Here is a 13,387-nt window from a genome sequence, read left to right on the forward strand (position 1 = left end):
TTTTCGATTTTAATATAGAAATAAAGCGATTCGGTGATTGCGTTTGCGATCTCTTCACGTTATATCGAATAAAATGAAAGAGATTCTATGCTGAAGGATCCATTAATAAAGCGTATAAAAAGTAGTATGCCTCAATCGAATTATGTTCGAATGGAATGGCTCGGTAATTCACAAATATTCACATATGAATTATATTATAAATATAAAATAAAAACGCGAGATGATTCGCACATGGAATGTGTAACTTAAGTAATTTTTTTTCCTTTAAAAATGGCTATTTATCACTTTGTTTAAATTGTAATAAACATTCTTTTGCCTCAAATCATGTTAACGGAATTATCAAATTCACATCAGCTTCATATTTGGAATATGACTTTAACGTACAAGCTGATAAGCGTTATCGGGAATAACATCGTAAATCTTCTCGTATTTATCTTGCTAATTAATAATAAAATAGTTATATTCTATGCATACTCTGTGTGACAAATAAAAAATTACAAAGGCCATATAGCAGTACTGCAGAGCATTCTGACAATGTTAGTATTTCTATGCTAAATTCATTTTGTTTCAAGAAATTTTAGTCTAGAATTATTATTCTAGCTATTCGAAGTACTAGAATAAATTAATCTTAAGAAAGTGCTGTACAATGTAAATAGCTGTCTTTCGACGTTGATAAATCTATGAGAAGTATACCTAATTATATATATATATCTCTATAATTTAATAAATTTATTATATATTTATACTTTCCAATAAATTAATATTCACGTTGCAACAAATAAACAACGATCTGTACATTCAATATAAAAAATAACCTAAGGACGGAAAACAGAAAACGCTAATCAGATATTCAATTCCCACTGTGAATAAAGTGTATCGATTGGCGAAAGTATCAAGTTGCCACAGGCATTGTTGTTAATTTTCACGCTATGCGCGAAATACTAACAGTGGAATACTCTATCGTATAGTTATTCGTTATTCTATTTTTTATCCGAATAGTTCCTTTAAAGTACAATGCTCGATGAGCCCAATTAGTTGTGCAGAGCATTTTTCTGAATATAAATAAAAAAAGAACCTTTTATTTATATCTCGGACTGTCTGGCGGGGTCGATTGCGTGTTAGCCTTCTGTTTCGGTCCAGTTTTAAAGGACATCTTTTTTACGGGTCTCGGTGAAATTCCGTGAAGCGCAGGACTCTCGGGGGTATCACTACTAAACCATACTCTGCTTCCATCAGAAACTGGAAATAAAAGTCAGAAATTTCATTAATTGTAACTTTGTAGATTATCAATCAAGAAGCAACATAAAATTATAGCTAGAAAATAGATGTTCATGTGAAAAAGAGATTGTTAAGAAAAAGTAAGCGTGCAGTTTGAATAAAAAAAAAAAAAAAAAAAACATCGATGGAAATACAACATATTACATATTTTATGTACATATATTGCATACATGAGTGCGTTCCGTTTTCACGCTCACAGGCTGTGAGTATTAACTTTTATCCTTGTTTATCAAATATTAAACTGTAATCACACTATAGGTTGTCAGCTATAGTTGCCGCTTATCGACTCTATTTTAGTCAATCACGATGCAGCGAATACGATTAGCTTGGTTAATATACGATTAGCTTGGTTAATACAATTAGATTGGTTAAAACAGAGCCATTAACCAGCAACCCATAATGTAACTACGGCTTTAAATAAGGACAAATAACACTTACAAGCGCTATAAGCGCAAAATGGAACGCACCTATTATATTCTCCTGTAAAGCAATATTAAAAAAACATGAAATACACATAAACTTAAGAAAAAAATAATATCCAGACGTGCTATCTTTATAATGTCGCTCATAGATTGGAAAGATTACCTTTGAATATATTTTGCAAGACTGCCAAATAAAAAGTTAATTAAAAGACATAGAAAGGTTAGAGAAAAAAATTGAGTAATATTTTTTATCACAATATTCGGCAGATTAAATCTTGCAATTATATATACTGTTATTAGACACACAGCAGGTATATAACAAAATTATAATTAGAAAATATTTACTTTCAAATATCTATCTGCAGCATGTTGCACCAACTTAGTGTTTATAAAATTGTAATCAAACAATTATAATGTATACATGGGTATGTATATATACAAGTTTAGGACACTGTATGTATGTGTGTGTACGTATATATGTACATATATACAGACAGGATGTTTGAGAAGTAATGAAAATTTTTGCTGCATAGAGGTAGAATGGACTAAACTGAGAAGAAAAGTCTTCTACCATTTTACAATTTTCGCAATAGTTAACGAGATATTAATTTATAAAAATATCTAAATTTGCGCCCGGCCCACCGTCAAATGCAAGCAAGCGGCTGAATACAACCGTCCAACGAGGCGCGTCGCGCGCGTTCGCCGTTGCTAAACACGTGTTGTTTATAAAGCGGCAATAACCGTTGCTAGACAATGTCGATTCTCTATTATTCCACTATATATATATATATATATATAGTATACTCGTATATATATTAAAGCGCTTGTGAGCAGGTAGAATGAAACACTGAGTAGAAAGGTAATCTATCATTTTGCAACTTTTATAACAGTTAATGAGCTATTAATTTATGAAAATATCCAAATTCGCTGTTTATATTTGGCGGTAGGCCGGGGAAATTTGAATATTTTCATAAATTGATAACTCGTGAACTATTGCGAAAATTGCAAAATGATACAAGACTTTTCGACTTTGGTCTAGTAGACTTCGCTCTATCTACACACGAGCGATTTGTCAAAACTTATCGGACACCCTGTGTATGTTATACATATATATATTACACGCTTGTGTAGAGAAATGTTTATATATATATGTATATACATACATACATACATATATACATACATATATATATACACACGTACATATATATATATTTATACAAACACACACTTAACATATGCAGATAGAAACATAGGATACAATATCAGATTAACGTTGGAAAAACAGCAGGAAATAATAAATAACTAATAATACTACCTTGTCTGGTGGTGTTACAAGGTGGGTGGGGGTTAGTGGACTGAATTAGTCACCTCTATTCGCACGATTGTCACTGCTCGTCGTCGAACTGCTGCGCAAACCGGAGCGCCCCTGGTGTGAATCTATAAGCGCTGCTGCGAGGTTTGACGATGCTGTGGATTGCACGCTTGTTGTAGATCCTGATCAATAACAATAATAAATTTCTATAAACGGAAAATATTATATACGCGAAATACTGAAGAGAAATGTTTATTTCTACATGTGTGTAAAAAGATGTAAAAAAATTAAATATTATATTATAAAATATATGTATGTGACATTATTATTTTTACTTAATTCAGAGTTATGTACCAGAGACAGATGAAGCAGCGCTAAATGGGCTTGGCGGTTGCACTGGTGAATAAACATTGGCTGTAAATTCCTCGAATGTTGTAGCTTCCTTGTGATTTCTCATAACGGTATCGATGGATCGCGCTCTCTCCTCATAACTAAAATTTTATTTAAATGTTATCGATGAATCGATGATTTCATAATATTGCGCAGTTTATTTACTAATAGATTACTTACTAATGTTGATATAACGTAAGCGTAGACCTCTTCGCTTTACTCGCGGCTAACGCGGTTGTTCTCACTAAACCCGGTAATACCTTATCCTCCACAATACATTCATCAAATAAAGGACCGAAAAATGGAATCTCCGATTTACGCGAAATTTGTATTCGATACAGCTTGTTTTTCAATGGATAAATAACAATGAGAACGTCACAGAACTCTGTGGGTATGATGTCTCTGCGATAATCTCGCCAATGTTCTGACCAGACTATGTGGATTTCATCATTACCAAGGTGCCGTGTCTGAAATCAAATATCACGTAAATATTTTGACATAAACGCGTTGCAGAAAGCTAAATACTAAAATACCTTTTGCAATAAACTCTCAGGACTATCCGATGGCATCCTTGTAGCAACATGAAAGAGAACTTCAGTGAAAGATGTAGCATAATACGGTGCGGTGACACCAGATGCCTTTCCGGGTACTAAGCCACCGAGAAAACCAGTGTGCGATTCCAGCTCAACTTCCCAAGCGAGCCTCGCAATAAAACTCTCATACTCCTTACTGGCAGTGACATTGCTTAGTATGGAGTTCTTATCTTCCTGGCCCTGACTGACGTAAATTACCGCTATCTTGTGTGTCTCCCGAGATCGTTGGCCATCGAGATTACGAAGTTCACGTAAGAGCTTCTCGTTTTTCGCCAGCAAATGCAGTTTCTTACGCAGCTCCCAGCCGGATAAACCGAGATGCGAAAATAATAGGCGGCAGTGATGAAATGGCGCCGGAGGCGGACGACATGACGGTGGACTGATTGCTGTTGCACTCATACTAAAATTAAGATTTATTATAATAAAAAATACAACATCAAATCGTAAATTATGATCAACTGCAAATTTGTAGAATATATTTAGAAAATGATAGACACGCAACCTGATGTGTTGATTCCAATTGTTCATGTGCTCTTGCTCTGCGTTTCTCTGATTCAAAATCGTCGCAATAGTCTCGCTCTCGAGATAATGTCCCTGAGGTGGATTGGCGGGTGCATTGAGAGCGACTTCTGGATTGGTCAAAACCTCCGGACTTGTATGTCCTATATATTGAAGAAGCTAAAAACATACAGCTGTTTAGCAATTCACTACTTTTATTATTATTGGTTACATATTTTATATATATATATATATATATATAAAACTTTAACTTCATTAACTAACATCGTCCAAGTTGTCCATGTCGCTTGCAGCATTTGCAAAAGTTGGTAATATGTGGGGCTCACGATGCCGTATTGTGTGTCTAGGGGTACAGTTGTGAGGTGTGATAACACTATTCAAATCGTCTGTATGTAATTTCACGTTCCAATCAACTGAAATAAATCACAGAGATTTATATCACATCACAATTCATCTTCTTTTATTAATACATTAATGCACAAAAAAATGATAATATAAATGAATTATTACCAGGTTTTGCAAATGGTAGTGGCAGATCGTCATCAATGAAGGGTTGGCTGTATAAGATCGAACTATCCCAAGAAGCTTTTCCAGCGAGATCACGTAATAAAACTCTGACCAGCGAAGGAGCTGTAGTCAAACCAGCTGTGACTCCTCCGCCAGGTGCATCCAATGCCGCCAATTCCACCAGTGACATTATGATCGAATTAGATAGCATCAACAGCTGTATGTTAGGTGCTTGAAAAACGGCGGAGGATAGCTCATCTCCGTCGATTCCAGGAACGTCGTCCAACTCAACAACCAATGACGAAAGACGCGCGGCTCCGATACCCATTGGAAAGTGTCCCAGATGATTAATTAAATGCATCAATACCTGTGTCGACATTGAATTCATATAAATTATACATATATTTACATTTATACACGCGTATAACAGATTAGCTTACCATTTTTGCTGCCAACTGTACCGATTGAATATTTCCCTTGCGAGGTGATTTTGTAGAAGACTCGTCAATTAAATTATCCAATGTAATATTAGAATCAAAATCTTCATCATCCTGGTTATTTTTAGCAGTTTTCGAAAATTCCTTTCCAACTTTATTTTGCACTATGTTATTTAACACCTATAATAATAAAATTAAATGCTGTAGAAATCAACAAGGTAAAACGCCACATATATAAAATATAAGAAAATATAATACTGACTGTAAATAAAGTCATTAGGAGAGGCTTTCCTTGGAACACCTGCAGTAATACTGTTGGTCCTAAATGCATGGCCCATTCGCCTAAACAAAATAGCATCGATACTGTTAAAGGTCCGCGTCTTTCACGCGTTGTCATTCGCCCAAGTGTATCCGATAAGATCTGAATATCAGAAAATTAAAATTATCATTTATATTCTTCTTTATAACTCTTGAATCAAAAGACTTTGCACTAATTATATAGGAAATTGAATTCTGGTGAAATGAGCTTATTTGTTCGCTATATTATAAGCTACAACGTACATGAAGACGAACTTATTTCATCGGGATTCAATTTTCCATAATTAATTATTGTAGGCTCCATAGTAATTAATATGGAATTCTTTCATAATCGTACCTGTATTATCTTAGATGGCACGTTAGGATACAATTCTAGTAATACATCAGCCTTATCGCAAAGAAGTAACAAAGAATCACACGCAACCTGAGCAACAGTAGTGTGAGAAGCCTGAAAACAAAAAATTGATACAGTCATTAAGCATTGATTAATTTCCGATAAGTAAAGATGAACTTCTGTATATTTGAACTATTAACATCCAGTTAGTAACATATAAAGATTGTTCATTAACAAGTATGTAGAATATATAGAATATTAGATAAAAAAAAAAGGGGATCGCAGATTGAAACAATTTATTACTTTTCAACACACATATAGCGGTAGGCCATGCAAATCAACCTCGTAAGACACGCAGGTATCAGTCCAAAACTGTGAACGTCACATGACGGCCGACACAGCTACATTGATGCAGAAAAAAAAGAAAGAAAACTACCTGATCTATTAGGGGAAAACAGAAACCAGCTCTGCGACGTTCTGCTCCTTGCATCCGCTGTCAATGACACTCAATGAAAGAGATTCGCTTTTATCTTAATACTATTGTAACACACTTGATTTTACTCAACTTACATGTTGTTAATGGATTTCTCACTTTCTTAAAATAATATACATTCACGGATAGCAACGGTGCATTTCACATGATATGTACCGTTTTATTTAGGATAATATTCCAAATGCAAACTATCAAGCAACTACAACTCGTAGAGAATAATTTTCCCATGCAGTCTATGTTTAAAAGTTCTACAGATTTAAAATCTGTGCATAATGTAACCGTTCTCTATAATTATCTTTCAAAGATATCTAATGGAGATTTACAATTATAAATTAATATAGAAAAATTTTTAACTTACTCTAAGTGCAAGTAGAAGAACTGTGACAGCTTCCGGAATTCTCGGATGTTGTGTTTTATAGGATAGTTCTTTATATACAAACATCGCAATACTTGACAGAGCTAGACATCTCGCAATACCAGTGGGTTCTCGTCGACAAGTCCGCAAAAGTATTGTTACAATGTGCTCCTAAAAAAATAAAATTTAAAATAAACATGAAATTACGAGAATCAATTTGAGACTATTAATTGTAATATTAAATTATACGTAAGTAATAATGGTATTACTTTTGCTTCTGGACACGTCATAGTTACAATATCAGGTCCATTTGGTTGTAACATAGGTAATTTAATCATTGTAACAGGTAAGGATAACAACGAGCCAATAATAGAAACAGCTTCCGTCCTTGGTGCCTGAGAATAAATAATATAATGCATTGAGATAAATATTATTATACATTACTTAATTTACAGACAAAAATAAAATACCTCGACATCTTGACTGCTAAGTATTACATTTGCAGCGTGTATGTAGTCCAAAGTCAGAAGACTCGATCCAGGTAGATTCAAACTAAATAATCTGGGTCCTGTATATTTCACAAGTACGTGCAGTACTTTACTATCATTACTAGCAATTCCATTGTGAACGGCGCGATAGAAAAGCGTAAGATGTTGTTTCGGTAAACTGATGTCCAGTGGTTGTACTGTTAAGAGACATATGAGACGATATGCGGCTAATTTGCCAATTTCATATTGATCGGGAAGCTGGATCGCCTACAAACAATATATAAATAAGTACTAAAAGATATAATATTTTTGCATTATATCGTTAATTTATTACAACCACACAATTCAAACAATAAAGTTTTCTAGAAAATAAGTTTAAATATTTTAAATTATTCAAATTTTGTAATATTTTAATATTGAAATGTAATTTTGATATAATAATTAATTGTAGAGAAAAATATATACTTTTAAGCATGTTTTTTCTTATTTTTTTATGTTCCAGTTTTTCTTTTTCAAGTAATTAAACAATGACAATTTTTAGATATATCGCAATATTTTAAGTATATCGTAGTAAATAGTGATATGTTACCTTGAAACACCAAGGTGCGATGACTGTCAGAGGTGGAATTAACTCTGGTGCTGGAGGTGTTGCTTGATTATCTCCGGATACTCCTTGATTCAAACGTATCTAAACGCATATAAACCGATAGCATAAGACATATACTCGTGTGTATGTGATATATTTTATTTTTAATTTAATTTATTTAATTTTGAAGTTAGTAATTCTTACCTTAATTAATGTTTGTGTAAGTTGTACAAGATAATCCATAACTTGACCATGCAAAACGGGATCTTGAATATTATTAACATCTCCTAACGCCGACAACATGCGCCGCCATAAAACGACAGCCACATCTGGCAACCATCCACGGACCCCTCCACCTGCCATAACTGATCTTCTCTCAGATGCGTCATTTGTGTCTATAGAATAATAAAACAGCAGCTAAATATATGCTAATCTATTAATTTGAGATATAAAATCTGATTGTAAGTTTAAAATCAAATACATATTATTAAACAATATAGTTCATTGCATTATTTTTGAATTATGAAATTGTCAATTAAGCTCTTTATATTTTGTAATGTTATGCAATAAGAAAAATTGTTACAAGTCTAACATATGACTTAAAATTTAATGATAAATATTTCAAAACCCCAAAAGCGGAAAAATCTGAAAAGCATAGGTTTAATTGTAGAAATATTCTGATTCAATATTATTCGGATTCTTCTCCATTGTATTAAATGCTCGAGCAATTATTAAAGCATCACGCATTGTTAATAAACGGGCATTATTCTAATATGAGACGTTGTAAAGTGATTATTAATGCAGGACGGATGTAACAATTTTTTGGAGATATCGAAATGTTCACACATCAAGTCTGTGATAATTGACTTTCGCACAATAAAATACGTTATATAGATTACACAATGACAAGCTGTACATACCAATACTGCTACCATCAATATTTTCTATCTGTATAGGGCTATCTTTGTTGCTGTCAACGCCACTGCTGGGTGTCGGCGAAGGGCAGCGTGGTGACGGTGGTTCACTATCAACTATAACAATGCTATCCAAAGATTTGGCACGTCTGCTGGACAGCATCTTCCGACTAGTCGCCGACGACGAAGCCGAGCCGCTTGATAGTAACCGCGCCATATCTTGTTCTATCGATAGGGGGAGTACTGCACGTGTGGAAATTGTTTACACTTAATCAAGAAGTGGAACACACACTGCGGAGATGTATTCAATGACAAGTCGTTTAGTTAAAATCGATCATATGAACGACATGCCGATTAAAACTAGAATAAGCGACAATGGGCGCTGCGTTATAAATATGACAAATCTACGGGTAAGGAGTGATACTACTGTCTCTCTGTACGGTATGGGGAGAAGTTATTTTTAACTTGGTGTCTGCGCCAAAGCGAAAAAAAAAAGAAGAGACACAGTTATAAATAAATTGCGCACACAGCAACATAAAGGCATTACCAAAGATCTCGCCGCAGAGTTTCGAAAAGTAAAACTAAAAAAAGAACTATGTATGACACTTATTCACTTACCAGGAATACCGCTATGTATTGTGTGCGTTCGCTGTCTATGTAACTTCGTACGAGTCTTGATGTTGTATATAGTGTTGTCACTTGCACTGCGCGGCAATGGTCGTACTTTTCTCATATCACGCAGAGGATGATCTGGTTAAAATTGAGAAACTCTTTTGGCAAACCAGTATTGTGACAAAAGAAAATTAAATTTTATAGATCTTACATACCTACGACACTTTTCGGCGCGTTATTGTTTTCTTGATCAACACTACCTTTCCGAGGCGGCTGTACGCTTCCAGTTGACGCCGCGCGGCTTCCAACTCCACGTCGCTTTTTTGATTTTTGTTCGCTGAGTCTATCCAAAGGTAGATCATTCAAATCCAAGTTGTACACGTGTCTCGCTAATACTCTTGTTAGTGTGTCCAAAGTTTTCTACATAGATATATGTAAAAAAGAAAACATTACTTCTCTCTCATATATGAGTCAGAACTCGCGAGATATTTGTTGCACACTCACCGCCCACTCGCGAATTAATTCTTCCCATTGTGTTAACGATGTCAACACCTCTAGAAACTGGTCCCATAACTGGGTAGAAATAACCACATTTAAGTTAGCCTTAATCCATGTAACAATTAAAGTCTGGAATATGGCAGGCGCAAGTTTCCCACCGATACTTTCTTGATGCTTGCGGCGAGAGGATTTCTCGCTTAATACGAGCGATGTAATTTGCAGTAATACTCTGATTCAAGGAGTTTAAATTAAGTTGCGAAGGAATATAAATTAATCGTAAAGAAAAAAAAAAATAACAAGTCGCGAATAAATACCTAAGTAACTGTTCCCAAGTTGCTGGTTCCAACCTAGAGTGCATAACAACGTACCGATACACATTTAGAACTCTTTTACAACTGTCCGTTTGTTCCTCGAGTAATGTTAGAGATGCATTCGGTCCCGAATTCTCTAAGAAAAATACGTTTGATGCTTGCGTGATAAAAATTTGTAGAACATTTTGCAGGCCTGCCCTAATAAACAAATTTTCCCGATGTATAGCACCAAGATAAGAATCGTTTCTTAATCTCGTCTGCCGATAACTATCAGATGGACTCTTTTCCATTTCACTTTCCTTTTTTTGACTTTCTTCGTAATCCCGATCTTTGTGGCCATCCAATGGTTCCAACATAAACGGAGGAATTTCCTATAAAATATATATAACATATATAATAATAATAATTTATATAAATATATGTGTAATATATAACTTTCTAATATGTGAAACTCACATTCATTTGAATCCAATCTTTATAAACGGCGATAGCCTTTCTTATGGCTCCCGCATGATTGAAATCCAGGAGAAATGCCTGCCTGTACAATTCATGTACAAAGTTTACATTATCTCTGCTTCCATATAAAACCTCTCTAACTAACATGGCTGAAACGGCACTATCTTCTTGATTCTGACCATCCTGCTGGGACATAGCTGATTCGGGCGACAGTAAATTTGAATCCGTAGAATTTTGAGTATACACTGACACACGGCGTAATTCTGATTCGGTATTTTCCTCATTTGGTGTTGTACTGCAGATTAATGTTTAAAAATATATTATAATTGAAATTACAACAAAAGCAAATAGATAAAATAAACGAAAAGGTAGAATTACCTTTGCGAAAGATGTGCAAAAAGTCCATCTTTTCTAGCGACATGCGTAAAACTTGCAACCCATTTGATTAAAGCGACTTTACAGAATACATAGTTATTCTGATTTTGATTCATTGGTTTACGCATTGTGGGTAATTCCAAATTAGGTTTGTAAAGGGAAAAATTGTCATTGAATTCTGGACAGATGTGACGAAGATATGCTACTTTAAAACGTTCTAATAAAAATTGAAAAGTTTTATGTTGCCGTGTAGATTTATCTCGCCACTCTACTTTTACCACCTGGAAATAACATAAACTGTTATTTTTATCGCGTTTTTAAGATTAGATATCTACAAATAAGAAGAGAGTCCATAGAGAAGTAAATTACATACCTGAGTGACCATAAATTCAAGCAATGCTTCCAAAAATCTAACAGTTTCATTGTCGAGGGGCTTTTCTCCACTTTGTGGTGGTAAGATAGGCCCGCCATCAACTTGACTGATAGGACATTGATTTGATCCATTATCATGAAAAGTACTTTGCCCGAGTTGCGTGTCATAAAATTCTTTCTTATCTCTTTCCTCAGAATTAGATATTTTCGTTAGTTTTTCTTTCTTGCCATCTGTCTTACGATCACATTTATAAGGTGATGCTTGATGCGGTGGAAATCCTGGCACCAAGCTGGCAAACATCTGATGTATATGCTCGGGAGCATTTTCGCCAAGAGCTTGATACCATAAAATAAAGTACCTAAAACATCAGTGAGGTTATACTAATAACAAGTAAATGTAACATACATAACAACCAAATAATAGGCTTCAAATAAATATAACACATATACTGCGAACAGCTGCCATACCTTATAGCTTGTCTACGAAGTTTCCAACTATTACCAGGATGCAAGAGCTTTTGCAAAATCCGTGCTAAACTATGACACTGCCATCGTCTGTTAAGCAGCTCAGGAAGAAGAGTTAAAACTTTCTCCAGAAGTTGCAATACTTGTTCTAACTCTTCTCTGTGTGCCTTATGCACTATAAAAAAAGTATAGATTAGTGTTTTCTATATCTTTAAATTACATTACATAAAAAATATTTATGGCAAATATTGTGATCAACGTGAGAATGATATTTGCATAAACATCCATATAAATGTATTTTAACTCATAAAAAGTTAGTAATGGAAGAAATAATGCAAATCAAGCTAAAGTAATATGATATATGACTTACCAATATGGAAGGAAAGCTCTGGCAGCAGAATGGGAAGAAATGAAAGAGATGATAATAAAATAACGAGTGAATATTGTGGTTAATACAAAATTTATTATAATTTTAAAAGCAATGATATTACTTCGTCAAGTTATATAATTATGCAATTTATATTAAAGCATGGAAATTTTCAAAGTTATACAGCATTAGGACAGTTAGCTTATTTAGTACATTACACTTTATTATCAAATCAGTTTGCAACTTACCACGTTGCCGAAGATTTGCTTCAGCAGACACGAAACAATCATAAAGGATGAAGTACACATGGCTGAAGTTACCCTCAAAAAAGCCTTTTGCCTCGTCAGTGTCCACATTTTCTTTAATATAAAAACAATAATGTATGAGAATAGATACATGTTTATTATATAAAAGATATTCAAAAATATATCATCATTGATTAAATAGGAAAGAAATCTTTCTCTCGCAACACACATATTGCTCCCTTTATTTCAAAATATAAATAAAAAAATAATACTTGATGGAAAGTTATTGTCTAAACAAATGATATTGACAAAAAGAATATATTCTTAATATGATCTCATTAAATTCCTTCTTCTTCATTTTTGTTTAATCTTTTAAAAAACCATCTTTCTTGAATTGTGACATTTTAAAGATCATTTATGAAGTTTACTTTATTGATTAATAGGACAATATTTTCATAATTTATGATAACTAAAAAAAATGTTTTTGTATCATTACTTTTGAAGTAAGGGACTGATATATTTTATAGAAAGAAGTAGTGGAAATTCTATTACATCATGACTGGTTCTAAGTATCTGTGCTTATATAGTAAAACTCTTTCACTTTTTCCTTATATATGGTATATGTAAGAAACAGAAAAAAAAGGAGAAAAAGTGTAAAATTACATGTTATAATATTTCAAAATTATTTAGCGTACTGTGAGTGAAGTAGATAAAAAGAATAGAAATATTAGAATAGA

At 33.7% G+C, this 13,387-nt stretch overlaps 1 protein-coding gene across 1 annotated transcript in view; it reads right to left on the bottom strand.

Moving 5' to 3' along the window:
- Positions 1 to 911: 911 nt before the first annotated feature.
- LOC108780588 (ral GTPase-activating protein subunit alpha-1) overlaps positions 912 to 13,387 on the bottom strand; it is a 13,703-nt gene continuing 1,227 nt past the window's right edge. Inside the window, exons 2-29 of the mRNA XM_018548346.1 lie at positions 12,654 to 12,764; positions 12,409 to 12,426; positions 12,042 to 12,213; positions 11,575 to 11,932; positions 11,205 to 11,482; positions 10,827 to 11,121; positions 10,374 to 10,741; positions 10,066 to 10,288; positions 9,777 to 9,981; positions 9,568 to 9,699; positions 8,956 to 9,192; positions 8,240 to 8,430; positions 8,039 to 8,137; positions 7,432 to 7,716; positions 7,231 to 7,356; positions 6,965 to 7,132; positions 6,117 to 6,227; positions 5,724 to 5,882; positions 5,465 to 5,641; positions 5,028 to 5,391; positions 4,782 to 4,930; positions 4,501 to 4,676; positions 3,939 to 4,398; positions 3,586 to 3,872; positions 3,370 to 3,506; positions 3,072 to 3,197; positions 1,864 to 1,884; positions 912 to 1,239 (exon numbers count right to left, since the gene is read on the bottom strand). Of these exons, the coding sequence (XP_018403848.1) occupies positions 1,079 to 1,239; positions 1,864 to 1,884; positions 3,072 to 3,197; positions 3,370 to 3,506; positions 3,586 to 3,872; positions 3,939 to 4,398; positions 4,501 to 4,676; positions 4,782 to 4,930; positions 5,028 to 5,391; positions 5,465 to 5,641; positions 5,724 to 5,882; positions 6,117 to 6,227; positions 6,965 to 7,132; positions 7,231 to 7,356; positions 7,432 to 7,716; positions 8,039 to 8,137; positions 8,240 to 8,430; positions 8,956 to 9,192; positions 9,568 to 9,699; positions 9,777 to 9,981; positions 10,066 to 10,288; positions 10,374 to 10,741; positions 10,827 to 11,121; positions 11,205 to 11,482; positions 11,575 to 11,932; positions 12,042 to 12,213; positions 12,409 to 12,426; positions 12,654 to 12,764 (5,594 nt within the window). The 3' untranslated portion in view covers positions 912 to 1,078. The remainder of the gene's footprint in view (positions 1,240 to 1,863; positions 1,885 to 3,071; positions 3,198 to 3,369; positions 3,507 to 3,585; positions 3,873 to 3,938; positions 4,399 to 4,500; positions 4,677 to 4,781; positions 4,931 to 5,027; positions 5,392 to 5,464; positions 5,642 to 5,723; positions 5,883 to 6,116; positions 6,228 to 6,964; positions 7,133 to 7,230; positions 7,357 to 7,431; positions 7,717 to 8,038; positions 8,138 to 8,239; positions 8,431 to 8,955; positions 9,193 to 9,567; positions 9,700 to 9,776; positions 9,982 to 10,065; positions 10,289 to 10,373; positions 10,742 to 10,826; positions 11,122 to 11,204; positions 11,483 to 11,574; positions 11,933 to 12,041; positions 12,214 to 12,408; positions 12,427 to 12,653; positions 12,765 to 13,387) is intronic.

The sequence above is a fragment of the Cyphomyrmex costatus genome, unplaced genomic scaffold, assembly GCF_001594065.2.
Source record: "Cyphomyrmex costatus isolate MS0001 unplaced genomic scaffold, Ccosl1.0 scaffold72, whole genome shotgun sequence".
NCBI lineage: Eukaryota > Metazoa > Arthropoda > Insecta > Hymenoptera > Formicidae > Cyphomyrmex > Cyphomyrmex costatus.